Raw genomic sequence first — 22,330 nt, 5'->3', positions numbered from 1 at the left:
CTGACCATCTGATCAATTTCGTCACCTCTTAAGACAACATAGGATGCTGGGGACCACATCTAACCTGCGTCCCCACGGGGTCAAGGCCACTTGACATCTACAGGTTATGAAACACAACACTACGTATGGTATCAATACATGTAAACCGTATATGTTCCTAAATTCATATATATGAGACAAGAGCCTGAGGTCCTTCCCTCAAATCAGAGATATTCGACGATAATTTTACTTCTTTTTTTTCTTATTTTAAACTTTATATTAATATCACTATTAATACCCGTCTGTCTCAAGGAAACAATTTAAGTGACATGCAATGAGTCACCTTAGAGAAAAATTAAACAACAATGACTTAAATTGTCTGGCCTAAAAACATGCTGCCAATAGTCAACCCTAGGACCTGCTACCTTGGACTTGAGGATGCCATTGCTGCCGACAACTTCACGTTTCGGTGGGTTACAGAATTTGCAAAGTAGGTCCAGGCGTTGAAGCAAATGTAAGAGATGTGGAAAGTGGAATCTGATTGGTCATTAGCAGGGACATAACTTGTAATAGCCAATGGTAGATGTTTTCAACCTATACCGACCTGAATTTTGGGGCCAAAAATCTATAACCAAAAGGACTCAATGTCTGCCTTAAAATGCCACCAGTAGTCAACCGTAGGAGATAGTCAGCTACCTTGGACTTGAGGATGCCCTTGCTGCCGACAACTTCCTGGAAGATGTGTTTCCCCACGTGGGAGTCCACGGCGCTGAGGGGGTCGTCCAGGAGGTAGATGTCGGCGTCGCTGTACACGGCCCGGGCGAGGGAGACACGCTGCTTCTGCCCACCGCTCAAGTTAATGCCCTGCAAAGAGAGGCAGTGAGCCTTGCTATGTGGTCTGTGGTGAGAAGGTCTGGTCTGTCTGACCATCTCAAAGACCAGCCTGTCAGTAATTTCTGTAAGTGCCCTCTACAAAGACTCACGTGTATGTTACAGATTTGCTTCAGAAAACAGCAGCATGGAAGGGTAAGATCTAGTTGAACAGTTAAAGTAAGTTTGTCCCCTACTGCTCCATCATTGAATGCAAATGTGACTGGTTGTGTATTGCTTTCATAAGCATCCCCCCAGAACACACCTACACAGTGTTTGGGCATCTACAGGGCAGACCTACACAGTGTTTGGGCATCTACAGGGCAGACCTACATAGTGTTTGGGCATCTACTTTACAGACCTACAGTGTGTTTGGGCATCTACAGGACAGACCTATACAGAGTTTGGGCATCTACAGGACAGACCTACACAGTGTTTGGGCATCTACAGGACAGACCTACAGTGTGTTTGGGCATCTACAGGACAGACCTATACAGTGTTTGGGCATCTACAGGACAGACCTACACAGTGTTTGGGCATCTACAGGACAGACCTACAGTGTGTTTGGGCATCTACAGGACAGACCTATACAGAGTTTGGGCATCTACAGGATAGACTTACAGAGTGTTTGGGCATCTACAGGACAGACCTACAGAGTGTTTGGGCATCTAAAGGACAGACCTACAGAGAGTTTGGGCATCTACAGGACAGACCTACACAGTGTTTGGGCAGACCTACAGGACAGACCTACACAGTGTTTGGGCATCTACAGGACAGACCTACAGTGTTTTGGCAGACCTACAGGACACACCTACACGGTGTTTGGGCAACTACAGGACAGACCTACACAGTGTTTGGGGAGACCTACAGGACAGACCTACACAGTGTTTGGGCAGACCTACAGGACAGACCTACACAGTGTTTGGGCATCTACAGGAAAGACCTACATAGTGTTTGGGCATCTACAGGACAGACCTACACAGTGTTTGGGCAGACCTACAGGACAGACCTACACAGTGTTTGGGCATCTACAGGACAGACCTACAGAGAGTTTGGGCATCTACAGGACAGACCTACACAGTGTTTGGGCAGACCTACAGGACAGACCTACACAGTGTTTGGGCAGACCTAAAGGACAGACCTACACAGTGTTTGGGCAGACCTACAGGACAGACCTACACAGTGTTTGGGCATCTACAGGACAGACCTACACAGTGTTTTGGCAGACCTACAGGACAGACCTACACAGTGTTTGGGCAGACCTACAGGACAGACCTACACAGTGTTTGGGCAGACCTACAGGACAGACCTACACAGAGTTTGGGCATGTACAGGACAGACCTACACAGTGTTTGGGCAGACCTACAGGACAGACCTACACAGCGTTTAGGCATCTACAGAACAGACCTACACAGTGTTTGGGCATCTAAAGGAAAGACCTACACAGTGTTTGGGCAGACCTACACAGTGTTTGGGCATTTACAGGACAGACCTACACAGAGTTTGGGCATCTACAGGACAGACCTACAGAGAGTTTGGGCATTTACAGGACAGACCTACACAGTGTTTGGGCAGACCTACAGGACAGACCTACACATTGTTTGGGCAGACCTACAGGAAAGACCTACACAGTGTTTGGGCAGACCTACAGGACAGACCTACACAGTGTTTGGGCATCTACAGGACAGACCTACACAGTGTTTGGGCAGACCTAAAGGGACAGACCAACACAGTGTTTGGGCATCTACAGGACACACCTACACAGTGTTTGGGCAGACCTACAGGACAGATCTACACAGTGTTTGGGCATCTACAGGACAGACCTACACAGTGTTTGGGCAGACGTACAGGACAGACCTACACAGTGTTTAAGCAGACCTAAAGGGACAGACCTACACAGTGTTTAAGCAGACCTACAGGAAAGACCTACACAGTGTTTGGGCATCTACAAGACAGACCTACACAGTGTTTGGGCATCTAAAGGACAGACCTACACAGTGTTTGGGCAGACCTACAGGACAGACCTACACAGTGTTTGGGCAGACCTACAGGACAGACCTACACAGCGTTTAGGCATCTACAGAACAGACCTACACAGTGTTTGGGCATCTAAAGGAAAGACCTACACAGTGTTTGGGCAGACCTACACAGTGTTTGGGCATTTACAGGACAGACCTACACAGAGTTTGGGCATCTACAGGACAGACCTACAGAGAGTTTGGGCATTTACAGGACAGACCTACACAGTGTTTGGGCAGACCTACAGGACAGACCTACACATTGTTTGGGCAGACCTACAGGAAAGACCTACACAGTGTTTGGGCAGACCTACAGGACAGACCTACACAGTGTTTGGGCATCTACAGGACAGACCTACACAGTGTTTGGGCAGACCTAAAGGGACAGACCAACACAGTGTTTGGGCATCTACAGGACACACCTACACAGTGTTTGGGCAGACCTACAGGACAGATCTACACAGTGTTTGGGCATCTACAGGACAGACCTACACAGTGTTTGGGCAGACGTACAGGACAGACCTACACAGTGTTTAAGCAGACCTAAAGGGACAGACCTACACAGTGTTTAAGCAGACCTACAGGAAAGACCTACACAGTGTTTGGGCATCTACAAGACAGACCTACACAGTGTTTGGGCATCTAAAGGACAGACCTACACAGTGTTTGGGCAGACCTACAGGACAGACCTACACAGTGTTTGGGCAGACCTACAGGACAGACCTACAGAGAGTTTGGGCATTTACAGGACAGACCTACACAATGTTTGGGCAGACCTACAGGACAGACCTACACATTGTTTGGGCAGACCTACAGGAAAGACCTACACAGTGTTTGAGCAGACCTACAGGACAGACCTACACAGTGTTTGGGCATCTACAGGACATACCTACACAGTGTTTGGGCAGACCTACAGGACAGACCTACACAGTGTTTGGGCAGACCTACAGGACAGACCTACACAGTGTTTGGGCATCTACAGGACATACCTACACAGTGTTTGGGCAGACCTACAGGACAGACCTACACATTGTTTGGGCAGACCTACAGGACAGACCTACACAGTGTTTGGGCATCTACAGGACAGACCTACACAGTGTTTGGGCAGACCTACAGGACAGACCTACACAGTGTTTGGGCATCTACAGGACACACCTACACAGTGTTTGGGCAGACCTACAGGACAGACCTACACAGTGTTTGGGCAGACCTACAGGACAGACCTACACAATGTTTGGGCAGACCTACAGGACAGACCTACACAGTGTTTGGGCAGACCTACAGGACAGACCTACACAGTGTTTGGGCAGACCTACAGGACAGACCTACACAGTGTTTGGGCAGATCTACAGGACAGACCTACACAGTGTTTGGGCATCTACAGGACAGACCTACAGAGTGTTTGGGCATGTACAGGACAGACCTACACAGTGTTTCGGCATCTACAGGACACACCTACACAGCGTTCCGGGAATTTACAGTACATTGACCTACAGAGCGTTTTGCTGAGTACCTTCTCTCCAATCTCTGTCTGATCGCCCCCAGTGAGAATGTCAAGATCTGGTTGTAGGGCACAGGCATCAATGATATTCTGATATCTCTGTCTTTCACAGTATTTCCCGAACAAGATGTTGTCTTGAAGTGTTGCATTTTGGATCCATGCTTGCTGCGGGACGTATGCTATGGTGCTCTGCAAACACACATACTTGATGGTGAACAAACTGAATAGCTGCTCTATTAAATAGGCAGATGCAATAAGTATGATGTGGCAGAACCAGATGTAGGTTCACTACCCTTCTTACTCTCCCACTGACACATCTACCCAAACATCTACCCACTCACACAGCCACACATCTACCTGCTCTCCCACCCACACATCTACCCACTCCCCAACCCACACATCTACCTGCTCCCCAACCCACACATCTACCTGCTCTCCCCAACCCACACATCTACCTGCTCTCCCACCCACACATCTACCTGCTCTCCCACCCACACATCTACCTGCTCTCCCCAACCCACACATCTACCTGCTCTCCCACCCACACATCTACCTGCTCTCACACCCACACATCTACCTGCTCACCCACCCACACATCTACCCACTCTCCCACCCACACATCTACCTGCTCCCCCACCCACACATCTACCCACTCGCCCACCCACACATCTACCCACTAACACATCTACCCACTCCCCAACCCACACACCTACCTGCTCTCACACCCATACATCTACCCACTCTCACACCCATACATCTACGGTACCCACTCTCACACCCACACATCTACCCATGCACCACAGCAGGCACACAGTGGTGTACCTTGAGGGTGACGGACCCCTGCAGTTTCTCCATCTCCCCCAGGAAGGCCGAGATGAGGGAGGACTTGCCCGCGCCCACCTGCCCCACCACCGCCACCAGCTTCCCGTCAGGGACGTCCAGGTTCACACTGGAAACAGGGCAAGCAGTATTAGGTCAAATCAGAAATATTTTCCAAATAAAATTTAGCACGGCATATACATCCTAACTTTTTTTTCTTATCAAATATTCAGAGAACAATCAAGGAGCTTCAAGGAGTCTTTCACAACACTACTTGTAAACAATCACTAGCGAATTCTTATTATTTTCATTGTTTGCATAGGACCTGTCCTTACATTCTGGAAGATCCAGCGTTTTATGTCACTATGACGTGTGGTCATATACCTCCTGGACCCCTTCGTCTCCATCATGGGGTACTCTGACGAACATACTATAATTAGCCAAGTATCTTTCAAATATGGTCCAAAACAAAGCTGTGGTAGCAAATAGGTCCACGGTAGTAATCCGTATATATAATACCCAGGATTATTGAGGATGTTGTCCCTCAGGCAGACTTACTTCTTGAGTGTCGCAGTGGGGGAGGTCTTGTCCCAAGTGAAAGTACCATTCTTCACACTGATGGCATGTTCTGTAATACAGACAGTGAGTTAGTGAATGTTCAGATTTCAGTTTGACCACGGAGTGTCAGCTTCGTGAAGGAGGAAGCACCTAATTGGTGATATTTACCACTTTGTGTGAGGTGAGGTGAGGTGAGGTGAGGTGAGGTGAGGTGAGGTGAGGTGAGGTGAGGTGAGGTGAGGTGAGGTGAGGTGAGGTGAGGTGAGGTGAGGTGTGGTGTGGTGAGGTGTGGTGTGGTGTGGTGTGGTGTGGTGTGGTGAAACATTGTGTTCAAGATTACTGAGCTAACAAAGCAACATATGTGTGTGTGTGTGTGTGTGTGTGTGTGTGTGTGTGTGTGTGTGTGTGTGTGTGTGTGTGTGTGTGTGTGTGTGTGTGTGTGTGTGTGTGTGTGTGTGTCTGCCTCTGTGTGTGTATCGGTCTGTCTGTCTGTGTGTCTGTCTGTCTGTCTGTGTCTGTGTGTGTGTGGCAAGTTGTACTTGTCTTGACTAATGCCAGTTTTATAGCCTAAGACAACATGCGACACATTACCGACTCCAAGCCCCAGTCCTTGTTTATCTGAGTGCCAGGCAGGGTATGTTCAGTATGCGGCGCCTGGGACCAAGCCACAAACCTTCTGCACCTCGAGCAGGCACTCTATCCACTACACCATGGAGATGGTCTGGCTCATCGAGCAGACACTCTATCCACTACACCATGGAGACGGTCTGGCTCCTCGAGCAGACACTCTATCCACTACACCATGGAGACGGTCTGGCTCCTCAAGCAGGCACTCTATCCACTACACCATGGAGATGGTCTGGCTCATCGAGCAGACACTCTATCCACTACACCATGGAGACGGTCTGGCTCCTCGAACAGACACTCTATCCACTACACCATGGAGACAATCTGGCTCCTCGAGCAGACACTCTATCCACTACACCATGGAGACGGTCTGGCTCCTCGAGCAGACACTCTATCCACTACACCATGGAGACGGTCTGGCTCCTCGAGCAGACACTCTATCCACTACACCATGGAGACGGTCTGGCTCCTCGAGCAGACACTCTATCCACTACACCATGGAGACGGTCTGGCTCCTGGAGCAGACACTCTATCCACTACACCATGGAGACGGTCTGGCTCCTCGAGCAGACACTCTATCCACTACACCATGGAGACGGTCTGGCTCCTCGAGCAGACACTCTATCCACTACACCATGGAGACGGTCTGGCTCCTCGAGCAGACACTCTATCCACTACACCATGGAGACGGTCTGGCTCCTCGAGCAGACACTCTATCCACTACACCATGGAGACGGTCTGGCTCCTCGAGCAGACACTCTATCCACTACACCATGGAGACGGTCTGGCTCCTCGAGCAGACACTCTATCCACTACACCATGGAGACGGTCTGGCTCCTCGAGCAGACACTCTATCCACTACACCATGGAGATGGTCTGGCTCCTTGAGCAGACACTCTATCCACTACACCATGGAGACGGTCTGGCTCCCCAGAAGAAAACACAAATTTAAGGAGTGCTCACTGGTGTATGGGTCCCGTGTGACATTGCTTGGGTCCAAATCACCATGCCTCAAGAACTTCCCAACTCGGCCAACAGAGACTTGAGCCTGATAATAAAAATTAATCAGCCTGTTAATGCAAACATACTGAGCCAGTCAACAACATAACAAGCCTGTCAATAACATCAGCCTGTCAAAAACATAACAAGCCTGTCAATAACATCAGCCTGTCAATAACATAACAAGCCTGTCAATAACACCAGCCTGTCAATAACATAATAGTCCTGTCAATAACATCAGCCTGTCAATAACATCAGCCTGTCAATAACATCAGCCTGTCAATGACATAATAGTCCTGTCAATAACATAATAGTCCTGTCAATAACATCAGCCTGTCAATAACATCAGCCTGTCAATAACATCAGCCTGTCAATGACATAATAGTCCTGTCAATAACATAATAGTCCTGTCAATAACATAATAGTCCTGTCAATAACATAATAGTCCTGTCAATAACATCAGCCTGTCAATAACATAAAAGTCCTGTCAATAACATCAGCCTGTCAATAACATCAGCCTGTCAACAACATAATAGTCCTGTCAATAACATCAGCCTGTCAATAACATCAGCCTGTCAATAACATCAGCCTGTCAATGACATAATAGTCCTGTCAATAACATAATAGTCCTGTCAATAACATCAGCCTGTCAATAACATCAGCCTGTCAATAACATCAGCCTGTCAATGACATAATAGTCCTGTCAATAACATAATAGTCCTGTCAATAACATAATAGTCCTGTCAATAACATCAGCCTGTCAATATACATGGACAATACAACTTCAAAAACAAAACCAATTAGTTTTACACAAATAACTTTTGAGTAATGACTACACAGGCATGTTAATGTTGTAACATGGCATGTGAAGCCATTTATCTAAATATCTTTAAAGCTCTCAATGCTACTGTCGAACCCAGTCGACAGGCGCATAGTCGAAGGACACCCCCAAATGAAACTTGCTATAACTGTTTAAAGAGTAGGCTTTGCATATATTTTAAGTTATGTATGGTATGCATAAATGCTCAGCTTGTAAAATATCAAAACTTTCAGTAGTTTATTTACCTCAAAAAGAAAACATGGCGATTTTAGAAAGTATCTAATTTATCAACACACTACTACCAGAAACGGACATTGTTGACCTTTGGCACTTCATGTTGTTTTGTTTATGTTATTACTTTTCATATTCGATCATAATTTTTTGTTTGCTGACGAAAGGAAAACACTCAAGTTCCTTAATTTCTAAAAAATTAGCAAATTTCGGTATAACTGATTATTAATAAAACAATCTGAATCGTGACATCATCGATTGGATGGAACACGTACGATCATGGCAACAGCGGTAAACAAACAACTCCACATGCATAGCGATGACGTAAAATATTACAATAATTTTGTTACAGCGAACTTAATTTTCGAGAATTATTGACACTGATGTATAAATCTTTGTAATAAAATATCTCAGTTTGGAATAATTTTGTTTGATAAACTTTCGGACACATTGACAAGCCGACAAACACCAGTGACACATTTGGGCGTAGCCTAACTCGCGATTTGAACAATGTCAACAAACACTGCAAATAATTACAAATATTGGATGATACACAAAATCTGAACTGATATACATGCTAGGTAAACAAACCACATATAATACACAAGATCAATGTCCATATGAGATATGTATGTACATGTTCATAAGGATCTTACCGTATTTGACGTAGTAAGCGCCCAGGGCGCTCTCAAAATTAGATATAGGGGGCTCTTATCAGACTATTATTTTGGTGGAAAAAACAGAGTTGAAAGCTAAATTTCATGGTTTATGCTGACGGCCTGAACTGTTTATATACGACAGATAAATTATCCAGAATTTAATTGCCCATAATTAAGGGTGCATGTAACACACGAGTGCGTATTATACGCGAATAAATAAGTCTCGGGTACATTGATCGATCGGAAGCTGTACTGATTGGGATTGTTCACTTGCCAATATATTAGCAAATATCGCCTTGGGCGCTTATTACGTCGAATACGGTATCTGTATTTCTTCATTTTTTATGGAATACAAAACTTAAATAATGACATCAAAAAGTTACAAATTCACATAATTGATCTTCAGGTGAAAGATAATAATTGTTGAATAAAATATGTTTAAACTAAAGATAATAATTGAAGTTTGATCCGGACACTGTGCTAATACATTGACCAATATTTAGTGTCCATGCACATAATCATTGTGGAAAAAAATTGCTACTAAATAAAAAAATATAACTTAATATTTTAGGAGCTGTGAACAGCTGTAAATAATTAAACATTAACAAATCTATCATCAATACACAATAATGGAGGTCTCTATATTGATGGAATAAATTTTAAAATGCTCCGTGAATTCTTTCTAAAATCATGCTAGAATCGATAAATGTATTATAAAAGGAATTTATTTTTAACTATCCCACATTTAATTAGAAAGTAACACTGAAAATATGTATGTAGTATTTTATTGATATATACGAGTACATCACTTACGTATATCCTTTAATATTCGGCATCGCATGAATGCTATTTAGAATCACGTTTTGTCACGCCTATTTTCGCGCAGCTGCTGTGGAGGGTGATCATTGTTGATCGACGGTATCTAACGACATATTGCCTGGGACACAATTATCATAGTGAAAACAAAATCATCAGCCTGTACATCGCAGATCCATGAATCATATCCCTTTATATTCAACGTAACATTGAATGGTGATTCTTATACATACTGAACCACAAAAGAAACATCACCATGGATAGATATATGAGAAACCTTATTTGTCCAAACACTGTAAACATACTTTGAGACATACAACTCACCATTATTAACAGCAACCACTGTCAGATTACCGCTACTGACACCTTGAAACGAACTTTAGTTGCAAGAGAATGGATACACATATCATAAATGCCGTACCATGACTCGCTAAAAGTCATATTTGAGGCAGTTTGACTATCAAATATCAACATAACATTTTCGCTATCGAAATACATATAGCGCGGGAAGTCCCTAAGGTGACTAGTCAAAATCGTTTCATATGTCAAAAAATATCCTGCATACAATATGTACCAAAGTGCTACGCTTGTTGTTCTTATAATTTTAAGTATATATGGTGGAAACTGCAACTAAAATAACACGACATTGGAATATATTATTCCTGATAAAATAATAACATCAGATACAATTTCTTCCGACCATTGCATCAAATTTCTTTAAAGTGGTATCACTGGGTACGTTTTAACTGAATCACCAGTAGATTGGCAGGAAACGCGTGCATAGCTGATTGCTATTTCTGGCTTAGTTTACGTGAAAATACACACGGTAATCTTAATCTCAGCATATAAAAGAATACCTTAGAGAGCAGGAAATACATTTTAAATGGTAAATCATCATGTCTAGTGGTGTTTTATATCAAATTTCATACATTTATTGACCAAGTTTGTCATATATCTACCTGTTTATTCACCTGAAGGGATACGATGTGTTTGTGTTTTTGAAAGCGCATATTAATACTCGATAAATCTTTTTCTACACTGTGAATCATAAATAACTTCTATTCGAATCTTTTTTGAAACCCTGAAACATGCAACGTAGATGGTGTTAGGTAGGCAGAGCATGTATACTGTTTTGTTGGTCATCTACCACCTACGACTCAACCTTCGTTAAACTGCTGTTCATCTATAACGTTCATCAATTATTTGGACCCCGAAGGTAGCGTTGTAGCGAGAGATCACTGTATTAGAAGGATGAAATTTGGCAAAACTGATCATCAAGGTTGAAATTAAAGTGTCAAATGTTCTTAAAGTGAAAAACAACTCTAGTCTCTGAGAAAATGGCATCACAAGTCAGTATCTCGTGTGTCCGCCATGTGCATTGATGACTGCCGTGCAACGTCGATACATGGAATGGATGAGGCGGTTGATGAAGGCCATAGGCACTTCAGCCCACGCTCTGAGGAACGCCTGACGCAGTTCAGCTGCAGTTGTCGCCGTCTTTGAATCTCGTCCCACAGGTGCTCAATGGGCATGGTTCTAATACCATTCTGCTGGAGGAAGTCTCTTGTTGCTCCTACAATGGCGTTATCAATGTACCGAGCTGTTGTGACACCATGGCCTCTCCCTGGACAAATGTTCTGGAAGACCAGAGTGCCGACCCTCTGTGCAAGACCAATTCCACCCATCTTCCCGAGGCAAGAGAGTTAACTGACTTTAAAAGTCCAGTTTCTACCCTTGCCGAACTAGGTTGAAATTTCCAGGCTCGATCGTAGCGCCACCAGTGGCTATTACGAGTAATGTCCTTTCTATGCCTCTCCTATTGACCAGATATATCAGATTCAAACTCTCGTATCACTTGCATTTGCTTCAAACAAAACGGTGGCACCCAGTCAAGACGATCTGATCGATAATCAAGATCTATATTGTGATCAAACGAGTCTTACATTGCGAAGTGCATCAAATCACGTGAACACCTTGATTAAATACATGAAAAGATATAGAAAATATCTGTTGAAACGAGTTAGCGGTGCACATGCTTTGCAAATCCTGCAGTCGACCGAAATCTGCATGACACTTTACTAACCAGATTTCGATTTTGGTGCGCGATTTTTATTGGACTATGCATAGGCTCGTTAGTCCAGGCAAAATGTAACTCCATAATACCAGCCTAGTTCCTCAAGGGTGGAAACTGGACTTTTATAGTCAGTTAACTCACTTGCCTCGGGAAGATGATTCCACCCCACACCATGATGCTCGGACCACAACACGAGTCTCTGTCAACAGCACAAGCAATCAAATAACATTCCCCACGTCATCGCCAGACTCTCTCTCTGCCATCTGCTGTTGAGATACAGTAACAGCTCTCGTCTGAGAAGAGGACTCTTCTCCACTGCTGATGGCGCCAATGCTGGTGCTGTGTTGTCCACTGAAGACAATCCTGGTGATGATGTGGTGTCAGAATGGGTCCTCGGTGGGGCCTGTGACAGTGGAGTTGTCTGCTCGTTGATCATCGACACATGGTGTCCGCATTAATGTGTCGCTGGTGTGTCCCCATGGTCTGTTGAGCAGTTTCCGCATCAGTAACAAAGCGATCTTGAAGATGCTGTCACACAATCTGACGATCCTGTCGTCAGGTGGTGACCCTTGGTCTTCCACTACGTGGTCGGTCATCTGTAGTGTTGGTGGTCTGGTACCGTTGCTGGAGCCTGTATATGGTCCTTACGTGGACTTGAAATGCATGGCTACTTGCCGGGCTGTTTTGTCCATCTTACAATCATCCAAGGCCTTGGGGTCGCTGATTTCTTGTCAATCTCGGCATGTGGTAGCAATTCAATAACGAATGAATGTTATTCGATCTGGGTGGATTTTTATAGGGCAAGAAATGGGGGAAGGCATGTGCATTTCAATTTACACAGAACACACGTGCATCGGGTTACCATGGCCGTTGCCATGATGCGTTTGGGCTATCGCTTTTATTGTCATCTGCTTTGTTTTTTTCTCATCAAATTTCATTTTTCTGGACAACATAATGTTAAATTTTAGAAACTTTGACACAAAATTACCCAGATATTTAAATGACAACTTTTCATGTAATGTTACTTCGAGCGACTTTCTTTTGCGGTTCAGTATATAAACAAAATTTCAAATCAAAGATATCGAGAAACTTGATTCATTTTCTACCGTTTCCTGGTCACAGAAGCATGCAAGGTCAAACGGATTAAAAAAAAATATTATATCGTGAAAATTACTTTGATATTTCATAATAGAGGTGATTACTGATAATATGTGGTGACGTGTTTATTCTGTATGTGGCAAAATATTTCAAAATTGACTGTAATTGTTTTTTAATGAAAGATTATCAGCAGACTACCCCTGTCTGTGACATCACATCTGGTGACCTTGCACTTACTGAAATATTGCTGTCAGAATTCACGGTCTTCAATTTCGTTTTTCTCTCGTCATATTAAACGGAAAATGACAAATGAAACATTCTTCGATTGAGAAGACCCTCAACTTTCGCCAAGGCATATATATGAAGGCAATGTAAACTTTGTTAATATTAAAATAGCAATAAGTTATGCCGAGATCCGGCGAAGCGCACCATGTTTGATTTTCGAACATCTGCTAGCATCACGACACTGTACTTGTATTTTCGTTATATTGTAAATATTCAACCACGGTATTTGTATTTTCGTATAATTTAAATATTTAACAAAAACACTTGAAATTACGATTGGTGAACATTGAGGAGTCATTAATTGTTTCCTGCAAATTTGAAAAAGTGACACGTTAGATTAACCCCAATGTTTGTATTTCTGCAACTGACATGATGACCTTGAAAATTGAGGGTTTTATTCTGTTTAACGTTTGGATAATAAATTTACTGAAATGGCTTATAATTTACCATCGCACTGTTATTTACCAATAAAAAACATCGAATTTATACTCAGGTAAAATTAAGATATCTGAGATATGATAATGGAATTCAATTTTCACAAATTAAACGATCGAAAAAGGTTCCTAACATGAAACGTAAACCACCTTCAATAACGTAATTCAGGCAAGTTCACGAAAATTTTACAAGTTTTGTGTTCGCTTTAGTCTTAACCTTGGTATGATTGAAAACAGGAAATATTTACATACTAATGTGTAGTTTTCTATCAGGAAAAAAGGAGCCAAATTGGCCCTTGTTTAATGAAGCACCGACTGTTTGAAATCGTCCAACCTTTTTACAGCGCCCTATCCTAAAACTATTCAGCAGGCTAAAGGTTAAGAGAGTTTGGATGTAAGGCAGGTAGTTGGGTTGTGAGGCTGGCTATACAAGTTGATGTAATGCTACTATTCCAGACCACGAATCCCACGAATTGATAAATTTTAGGATTCGTAGTTGAATCGTAATCAGTTCGTGAAATTCTTAACTGATTCGCATGAATTCGTAGTTAGTTCTTACAATTCTTGAGCTATCGGGAATTTGTGGCAAAAGTTTTGAGCTGTTCAAAGTTTTGGCCACGAACTCCCGATTCAAAAATATCGTAGTTAATTCGTAACAAATTCGTAATGCATTCTTAGGCATCGTTACTGAATCGTAATTGATTTGTAGGCATTCGTAGGTATTCTTAACTCATTCGGGGATTCGTGAATTCAGGCAAGTTCACGAAAATTTTACAAGTTTTGTGTTCGCTTTAGTCTTAACCTTGGTATGATTGAAAACAGGAAATATTTACATACTAATGTGTAGTTTTCTATCAGGAAAAAAGGAGCCAAATTGGCCCTTGTTTAATGAAGCACCAACTGTTTGAAATCGTCCAACCTTTTTACAGCGCCCTATCCTAAAACTATTCAGCAGGCTAAAGGTTAAGAGAGTTTGGATGTAAGGCAGGGTGTTGGGTAGTGAGGCTGGCTGCGCAAGTGGACAATCAGTACTGACCTGCACCACGTACGTCACCATCATTGGCAGCAGGTTGATGGGGAAGCGGAGGATGTTGAAGAGGGAGAGGGCAACGAAAGCCTTCTGTGCATCCAGGTAGTGAGACTCGGAGGCCAAGACATACGTGGCAAACGTGGCCAGGGTTACCTGTGGAGAGAATATGCACATCTGTGAACATTTAGTTTACACCTGCGGACAATCACTCCACATGCGCAGACATTCACTCTACACATGCAGACATTCACTCCACACCTGCAGACATTCACCCCACACCTGCAGACATTCACTCCACATCTTCAGATATTCACTCCACACGTCATCAGAGGACAAGTTCACAAGTTCCACACATGAAGACATTCACTCCACACCTGAAGACATTCACTCCACACGTCATCAGAGGACAAGTTCACAAGTTCAACACCTGAAGACATTCAGTCCACACCTGCAGGCATTCACTCCACACCTGCAGACATTCACTCCACACCTGCAGACATTCACTCCACACCTGCAGACCTGCACTCCACACCTGCAGACCTGCACTCCACACCTGCAGCACTCCACACCTGCAGACCTGCACTCCACACCTGCAGACCTGCACTCCACACCTGCAGACCTGCACTCCACACCTGCAGACCTCCACTCCACACCTGCAGACCTGCACTCCACACCTGCAGACCTGCACTCCACACCTGCAGACCTGCACTCCACACCTGCAGACATTCACTCTACACCACATTCACTCCATGTCATCAGAGGACAAGCCTATATTACGTACCAGGAACGGAGCACAAGTCCAGCAGAAAGTGCCCCCTGCCTGCAGGTACGCCCCCTTCTTGAGGATGTGGAGCTCCCTGTTTCGGATCTCCAACACCTTCTCCTTGAAGGACGGCTCCCACGCATACAGCTTGAGCACCTACAGGAGAAACACACGGGAAAAATCCACTAGAGAACACTCGTTTTTTCAGGAAATAATCACATTGTAATTATATCGACAGGACACATTTTAGGTCAATGTGTAATGGAATGACCATTGTTGCTTCCACACTGGTGCACAGACTTATGATTACCATATCAGATTGCTCTGTGGAACCTGAGACCACATAAGGGTGAAAGTTCTTTGACCATGTACAAGATTATGGTCGCTGATGAAACTGATAAGTGTATTCGGCGTCACGACAGTCGTCACTTGTTTGTAAACATAACGGTCATTCGGTGGTGAGTTCAACTCCAAACATGGTTGGGGTTACCTATCACAGTGGGGAGTTATGACTGGTGGCAGTGATAGTATAGAGAGCTCCGCGAACAGGCTATTGCTGTGAGGAGCTTGGTTCCATCATCTAGAGAGACCATATTTTGAGAATGCTAAACATCAATTGTGTTTCTCCAGAACCTCAGAATCCTGCCCCATCACAATCATCCTGTGTAGGACTTTAGTAGTGGTATGCCAAAAATTGTAAAAGTTGCAGTTACCTCCCTTGGAGATATGAAATGTTTTGATATGGAGATATAGTTTGTTTTGTTTGTTTGTTTGTTGTTTAACACCACATTCAGCAATATTCCAGCTGTATGGTGGCAGTCTGTAAATAATGGAGTCTGGACCAGACAATCCAGTGATTGACATCATGAGCATCGATCCACGTAATTGGGATCGGTGACATGCATCAACCAAGTCAGCGAGCCTGACCACCTGATCCCGTTAGTCGCCTTTTACAACAAGCATAGTCACCTTTTACGGCAAGCATGGATTGCTGAGGACCTATTCTACCCCAGAATCTTCACTGGTCTAGCAACATATCTAGCTGTAGTTCTAAGAAACCTCTAAAGCATGTCCCCTCACCTTCATCCCATTGAGGACTTCGTTCATCAGCTTGAGCCTGTTGTCCTTGCACTTCATCTGTTCCACCTGATAGTTCCTCTGCTTCGTGGCGATGAAGGCATTAATTGGCATGAGGAGCACCATGACTCCGAGGCCAGCGAACACGGAGGCGCCCATGGTGTTGTACAGCATGTAGAGGGCCAGGCTGATCTGCAGCGGGGCCGACCACAACATCCACAGATACCCAGTCACATCCTGGAGGCGCTGACAGTCTACCGACATCAGGTTCACGATCTCACCCACAGTAGACTCCTTCTTGGCCTCGTTACTGATGGTCAGGGCCTGGAGTGAGGGAGAGGGAGAGAGTGAGTGAGTGAGTGAGTGAGTGAGTGAGTGAGTGAGTGAGTAAGTGAGTGAGTGAGTGAGTGAGTGAGTGATGGTCAGGGCCTGGAGTAAGGGAGAGTGAGTGGGTGGGTGCGTGGGTGCGTTGGTGGGTGGGTGCGTGGGTGAGTGAGTGAGTGAGTGAGTGAGTGAGTGAGTGAGTGAGTGAGTGAGTGAGTGAGTGAGTGAGTGAGTCAAAAATAGAGTCATATTGAGCGTTTAGAGACTGAGTTAGAGTGAGTGCATGAGTGAGTGAGTGAGTGATGGTAAGGGCCTGGAGGGAGAGTGAGTGAGTGAGTGAGTGAGTGAGTGGGTGGGTGGGTGGGTGGGTGAGTGAGTGAGTGAGTGAGTGTGGTTATAGGCCGCTTCTGGCAATATTCCAGCAATATCATGGCGGGGGGCACCAGAAATGGACTTCACACAATGTACCCGAGTCGGGAACCGAACCCAAGTCTTCCGCGTGACGAGCAAACACTTTAACCACTAGGCTACCCAACCGCCCCTGGGAGAGGAAGAGAGTCAAATAGAGTAAACTATGTTTATAACAGACTCAAAGGGACCACTAATTTTAGTTCATAATAACAGTTTGTGATGGGATACAATGACATGCATCAAACAAGTCAGCGAGCCTGACCAACCGATCCAGTAAGTCAGCTCTTACGACAAGCATTGTCGCCTTTTACGGCAAGCATGGGTTGCTGAAGACCTATTCTACCCTGGATCTTCATGGGTCCATAATAACTGCATACAGCCTATATAGAACAATTGGCCAGGGCTAAAAAATAAGTGTTATATCGGTCAGTTCGTTATAAGCGTGTTCATCACAAACGTAGTTTACTTTAGAGTCCAATAGAGACAAATACAGTGTTGGAGAGTAAGTGGGTTAGAGAGTCCAATAGAGAATGAGTGAGTGAGTGAGTATGGTTTTACCCCGCTTTTAGCAATATTCCAGTAATATCACGGCGGGGGACACCAGAAATGGGCTAAACACATTGTACCCATGTCCGGCATCGGACCGGGGTCTTTAACCACTAGGCTACCCGACCACCCCCCAACAGAGAATGAGAGAGTCCGACAATTACCAACAGGATCAACAGGCAAAAGGTTATGATGATTATGATGATTATGATTATGGGATTGGAGCAAATTAGCACAGGATCGTGGCACAACTAATAGACATAAACTTGCATGCCTGCAATCTTTAACCTAAAGTAAACTACGTTTATAACAAACACGATTATAACGAACTGACGAATACAATGAACTTATTTTTAGTCCCGACCATTTGTTGTATATATGCTGTATGTATGCTTCTAACGAACTACAGTTATTACAAACTAAAATTACTGGTCCCCCTCGTGTTCGTTATTAAGTAGTCTACTGTATTCTAAAAGACAAAACCAATAAAGGGGCACAACATCAGAAAAAAAGAAGAGTCCTTGGGTCATGGCAAAATAGGCATTTGGAACAAATTGTAATCCATGTTTGGGAAATATGTCTAATTTGCATAATCCAATATGGCCACCAATTATCAATATATCTTCCATATTTCAGATGAGGTTCAATATTTTGATGAAAAAAAGGCATGTGTTGTATTGCGAAATGGAATTTTGGGCCACCTTTGGCCTCTGGTGAGTTAGTGTGTCAAGGGTGGATATAAGTCCTAGAGTTAAAAGATTCAACAGTGTAAACACACATTTAGGAATCTTGTCCGCCATTTTGAAATTGGTGGCCATCTTGAATTTGAAAATGTCATCTTGAAATTTTAAGATACATAAGTTGAAATTTCAATATAATGATCTTGAAATTTCAAAATAAAAAAGTAGAAATTTTAAGATTAAAACTTGAAATTTCAACTTAATATCTTGAAATTTCATGATACCAAGTTGAAAGATCAAAATGCTAATTTGAAATTTCAAGATGCTATGTTGAAATTTCAAGGAAATGATCTTGAAATTTCAAGATAATACGTTGAAATTTCAAGATTTAACTTGAAATTTTGACTAAGCATCTTGAAATTTCAAGAAAAAAAGAAAAAACCAAATGGCCCTATAAGACTTCCGTAGCAAATAATATACCGTATTAGACGTAATAAGCGCCCCGCTCTAATAAGCACCCACAGCGATATTTGATAATATATATAAGTGAACAATCCCAATCAGACCGTCAGCATAAACCACGAAATGTATCTTTCAACTCTGTTTTTTCCACCAAAATAATATTCTAATAAGAGCCCCCTGTTCCTAAGTTTGAGGGCGCACTGGGCGCTTATTACGTCAAATACGGTAAGTCTTATCTGTCAAAGAGTGCCCACCTTCTTGTAGACGGCGGAGATACAGGCAGATTTGATCCTCATGCCGAGTGTCATGCCGAGATGGAAGTTCTGGTGGAAGAAGACGGACTGGACTGTGGCCACAACGAAGAACGAGCAGGCAAACACATAGCCCTTCCACTCCTGTTCGCTCTCCCGGTTCTGTGTGTAGCCAATCAGAGCGCTGGAACAGACAGCATACCTCAAAATCTGCTTGAATATATCATACACAAACGTGACTGATTTCTCTCCTCGGCCATTTTTTTTCAATTTGTGTAAGGATCCTCCAAACCAAAATACTGAGAAAAGGAAGAAAAAAAGACGAAAAAAAAGACGACTAACATGATCATATGGTCAGGCTTGCTGACTTGGTTGATAAATGTCATCGTATCCCAATTGTGTAGACCAATGCTTACGATGTCAATCCCTGGATTATCTGGTCTAGACTCGATTATTTACAGACCACTGTCATATAGTTGGAATACTTCAGAGTGCGCCGTTAAAAAACAAACAAACAAAAACAAAATAGCAGCCACACTTGTTGGAGTTCCAGTAAAGCTATGAATAGCATCAGACTTTGTGATTTACTATTCCTAAGAGAGATTATCAGGCTCGGCATTACTGTATTTTCTTGAGTATAGTGTGCACCCAAGCATAATGTGCAACCCCCTCTAGCAGATTCAATATTTTGGAGAGAATAAATTTCAAATATTGTGCGCAAAACAAAATTACACCTCACCCCTTCAGAGAATTCTGGTAAACGAACGGGTGACAAGAAACTTGGTCAGTTCAAATTTGAAATTTGAGACCAAAAAATCACCAGACATTTAAAATATATTTTTTGTTCTGCAAGGCATTGTTTTACATGCTGGGATTAAGACTACCTTATGTATTTTCTCGTAAACTAAGCCAGAAACAGCAATCACGTGCTCACGGTCTTTGCATTGGAAAAAAAAACATTATGGCTTGTATAATGCGCACCCCCTTCTACCCGGCTGTCTTTCTTGGGAAAAAAAGTCTGCACTATACTCGAGAAAATACGGTAATTAAAATGCATTATGTAGTAGATAGTAGTTCTGTATATATTGATCATGTTTTATTAATTAGCTTTTAATTTACTTATGTTAATAATGTTATTTTGTATATTTCAGATATTGCAGTATTTAACAATTATTTATTGTATTTCTCTTGGTGGGCAATCAGGCGTTCTCTGGACTGGCTAGTTTTAAATCTCTGTGAGTGAGTGAGTGAGTGAGTTTGGTTTAACACCGCTTTTAGCAATATTCCAGCAATATCATGGCAGGGGACACCAGGAATGGGCTTCATACATTGTACCCATGTCGGGAATCGAACCCAGGTCTTCGGTGTGACGAGCAAACGCTTTAACCACTAGGCTACCCGACCGCCCATATTTGGGTAGACCGATCCATACAATAAGTAATACAAATAAACACACTCACTTGAGCAGCAAAGGACTGACGAATTGAAGTAGGTCATAGATGAACTTGCAGAACCAAGCCTGGGCCAGCTCTAACCCGTACGTTTTGGCGAGAACTTTGAAGAGTGACGCTTCCTTCAACTTGATGCCATCGTCATCCTTGGTGCCCTTGAACTTGACCTCCTCATTCTTGCTAGTCCCATTCAGCAGGGGGGTCTTCTCGTTTGTGGATTGGATGGCTACACTGTGCTTGGAGCCCTCGCTGTGTCGGTAGTGGACTAGGGAGTGACGCTTTTTCTTACTAATAAACAATTATACTCGTCAGATTACTCTGGCATGTGGCATGCTTCATTAGGTTTCCAAGAATTTCTATTTACGTCATAATGATTGTACATGCTCAGAAGCCACAAGCCTGTTATAGATGGTGATGTCAGTATCAGACTGAACAAACATCGACCACTCACACTTTGAACTTTGAACTTTTGAACTATATACTTTTGAACTTTTGAACTTTGAACTTTTGAACTATATACTTTTGAACTTTGAACTTTTGAACTATATACTTTTGAACTGAAGCTTTGAACTTTGAACTTTGAAACTTTTGAACTTTGAACTTTGAAACTTTGAACTTTGAACTTTGAACTTTGAACTTTGAACTTTGAAACTTTTGAAACTTTTGAACTTTGAACTTTGAACTTTGAAACTTTGAACTTTGAACTTTGAACTTTGAAACTTTGAACTTTGAACTTTGAACTTTGAACTTTTGAACTTTTGAACTTTGAACTCTTGAACAACTGAGTATTTCAAATTTAAAGAAAAGTAAGTGAAATGTAAGATGCAATCTACAAAGTTGAATTTTTTTTCAAACAGTCATACCTTTTTGTATCCCCCAGGAACCGCACAGTCATTTATTTGCACCCATTTTCAAATTGTGTGGGTACAGGACACCGTACTTCGTGTACCCTGGTTGTACTTACTCGTTGATGAGCTTAGTCTTGTGGATTTCCTTGTCCCACGCGTTGTTGAACTGGGGAACAACTCTTTCACTCTTGTCTCTCGGATGAAGCTCAAACATGTCAGCCTCCTCCAAGCCTTTCCTGTAGCCTCTGAACACCATGCTGCAACACACAAGCCATCACATAACAACCTCAGGTTGCCACGGCAACTCGCTGATTTCCCCCAGCAAAAGCCATTAGATAGACTAGGGAAGAGTAGGTCGCCTGACCACCTACCTGTGGCTGGTAACTTTTCTGTTGGGCTGCATAAAATATTCCATTACCGGCTATGTGGCTGATAATTTCAAGCCAACCTACGTATTCAGTTTTATAATAACTCCTTGAAGATTCTCAAGTCTTGTTTGTTTGTTTGTTTGTTTGTTTGTTTGTTTGTTTGTTGTTTAAAGCCGCACTCAGCAATATTCCAGCTATATATCATATCCCAATTGCGTGGATCGATGCTCATGATAATAATCACTGGATTGTCTAGTCCAGACTTGATTATTTACAGACCGCCGTCATATAGCTGGAATATTGCTGAGTGCGGCATTAAGCAACAAACAAA

At 43.2% G+C, this 22,330-nt stretch overlaps 1 protein-coding gene across 1 annotated transcript in view; it reads right to left on the bottom strand.

The window, feature by feature from the left end:
• LOC139472724 (multidrug resistance-associated protein 1-like) overlaps window positions 1–22,330 on the bottom strand; it is a 65,743-nt gene that overhangs the window by 18,391 nt on the left and 25,022 nt on the right. Inside the window, exons 7-17 of the mRNA XM_071255173.1 lie at window positions 21,748–21,888; window positions 20,793–21,071; window positions 19,336–19,516; window positions 16,662–16,982; window positions 15,600–15,737; window positions 14,825–14,971; window positions 7,336–7,420; window positions 5,746–5,815; window positions 5,191–5,317; window positions 4,381–4,557; window positions 676–843 (exon numbers count right to left, since the gene is read on the bottom strand). Coding sequence (XP_071111274.1) covers window positions 676–843; window positions 4,381–4,557; window positions 5,191–5,317; window positions 5,746–5,815; window positions 7,336–7,420; window positions 14,825–14,971; window positions 15,600–15,737; window positions 16,662–16,982; window positions 19,336–19,516; window positions 20,793–21,071; window positions 21,748–21,888 — 1,834 coding nt within the window. The remainder of the gene's footprint in view (window positions 1–675; window positions 844–4,380; window positions 4,558–5,190; window positions 5,318–5,745; window positions 5,816–7,335; window positions 7,421–14,824; window positions 14,972–15,599; window positions 15,738–16,661; window positions 16,983–19,335; window positions 19,517–20,792; window positions 21,072–21,747; window positions 21,889–22,330) is intronic.

Source organism: Haliotis cracherodii, unplaced genomic scaffold (genome assembly GCF_022045235.1).
Source record: "Haliotis cracherodii isolate W230 unplaced genomic scaffold, xgHalCrac1.p SCAF_25, whole genome shotgun sequence".
NCBI classification, from domain to species: domain Eukaryota; kingdom Metazoa; phylum Mollusca; class Gastropoda; order Lepetellida; family Haliotidae; genus Haliotis; species Haliotis cracherodii.
This window is presented reverse-complemented; position numbering and strand designations above follow the sequence as displayed.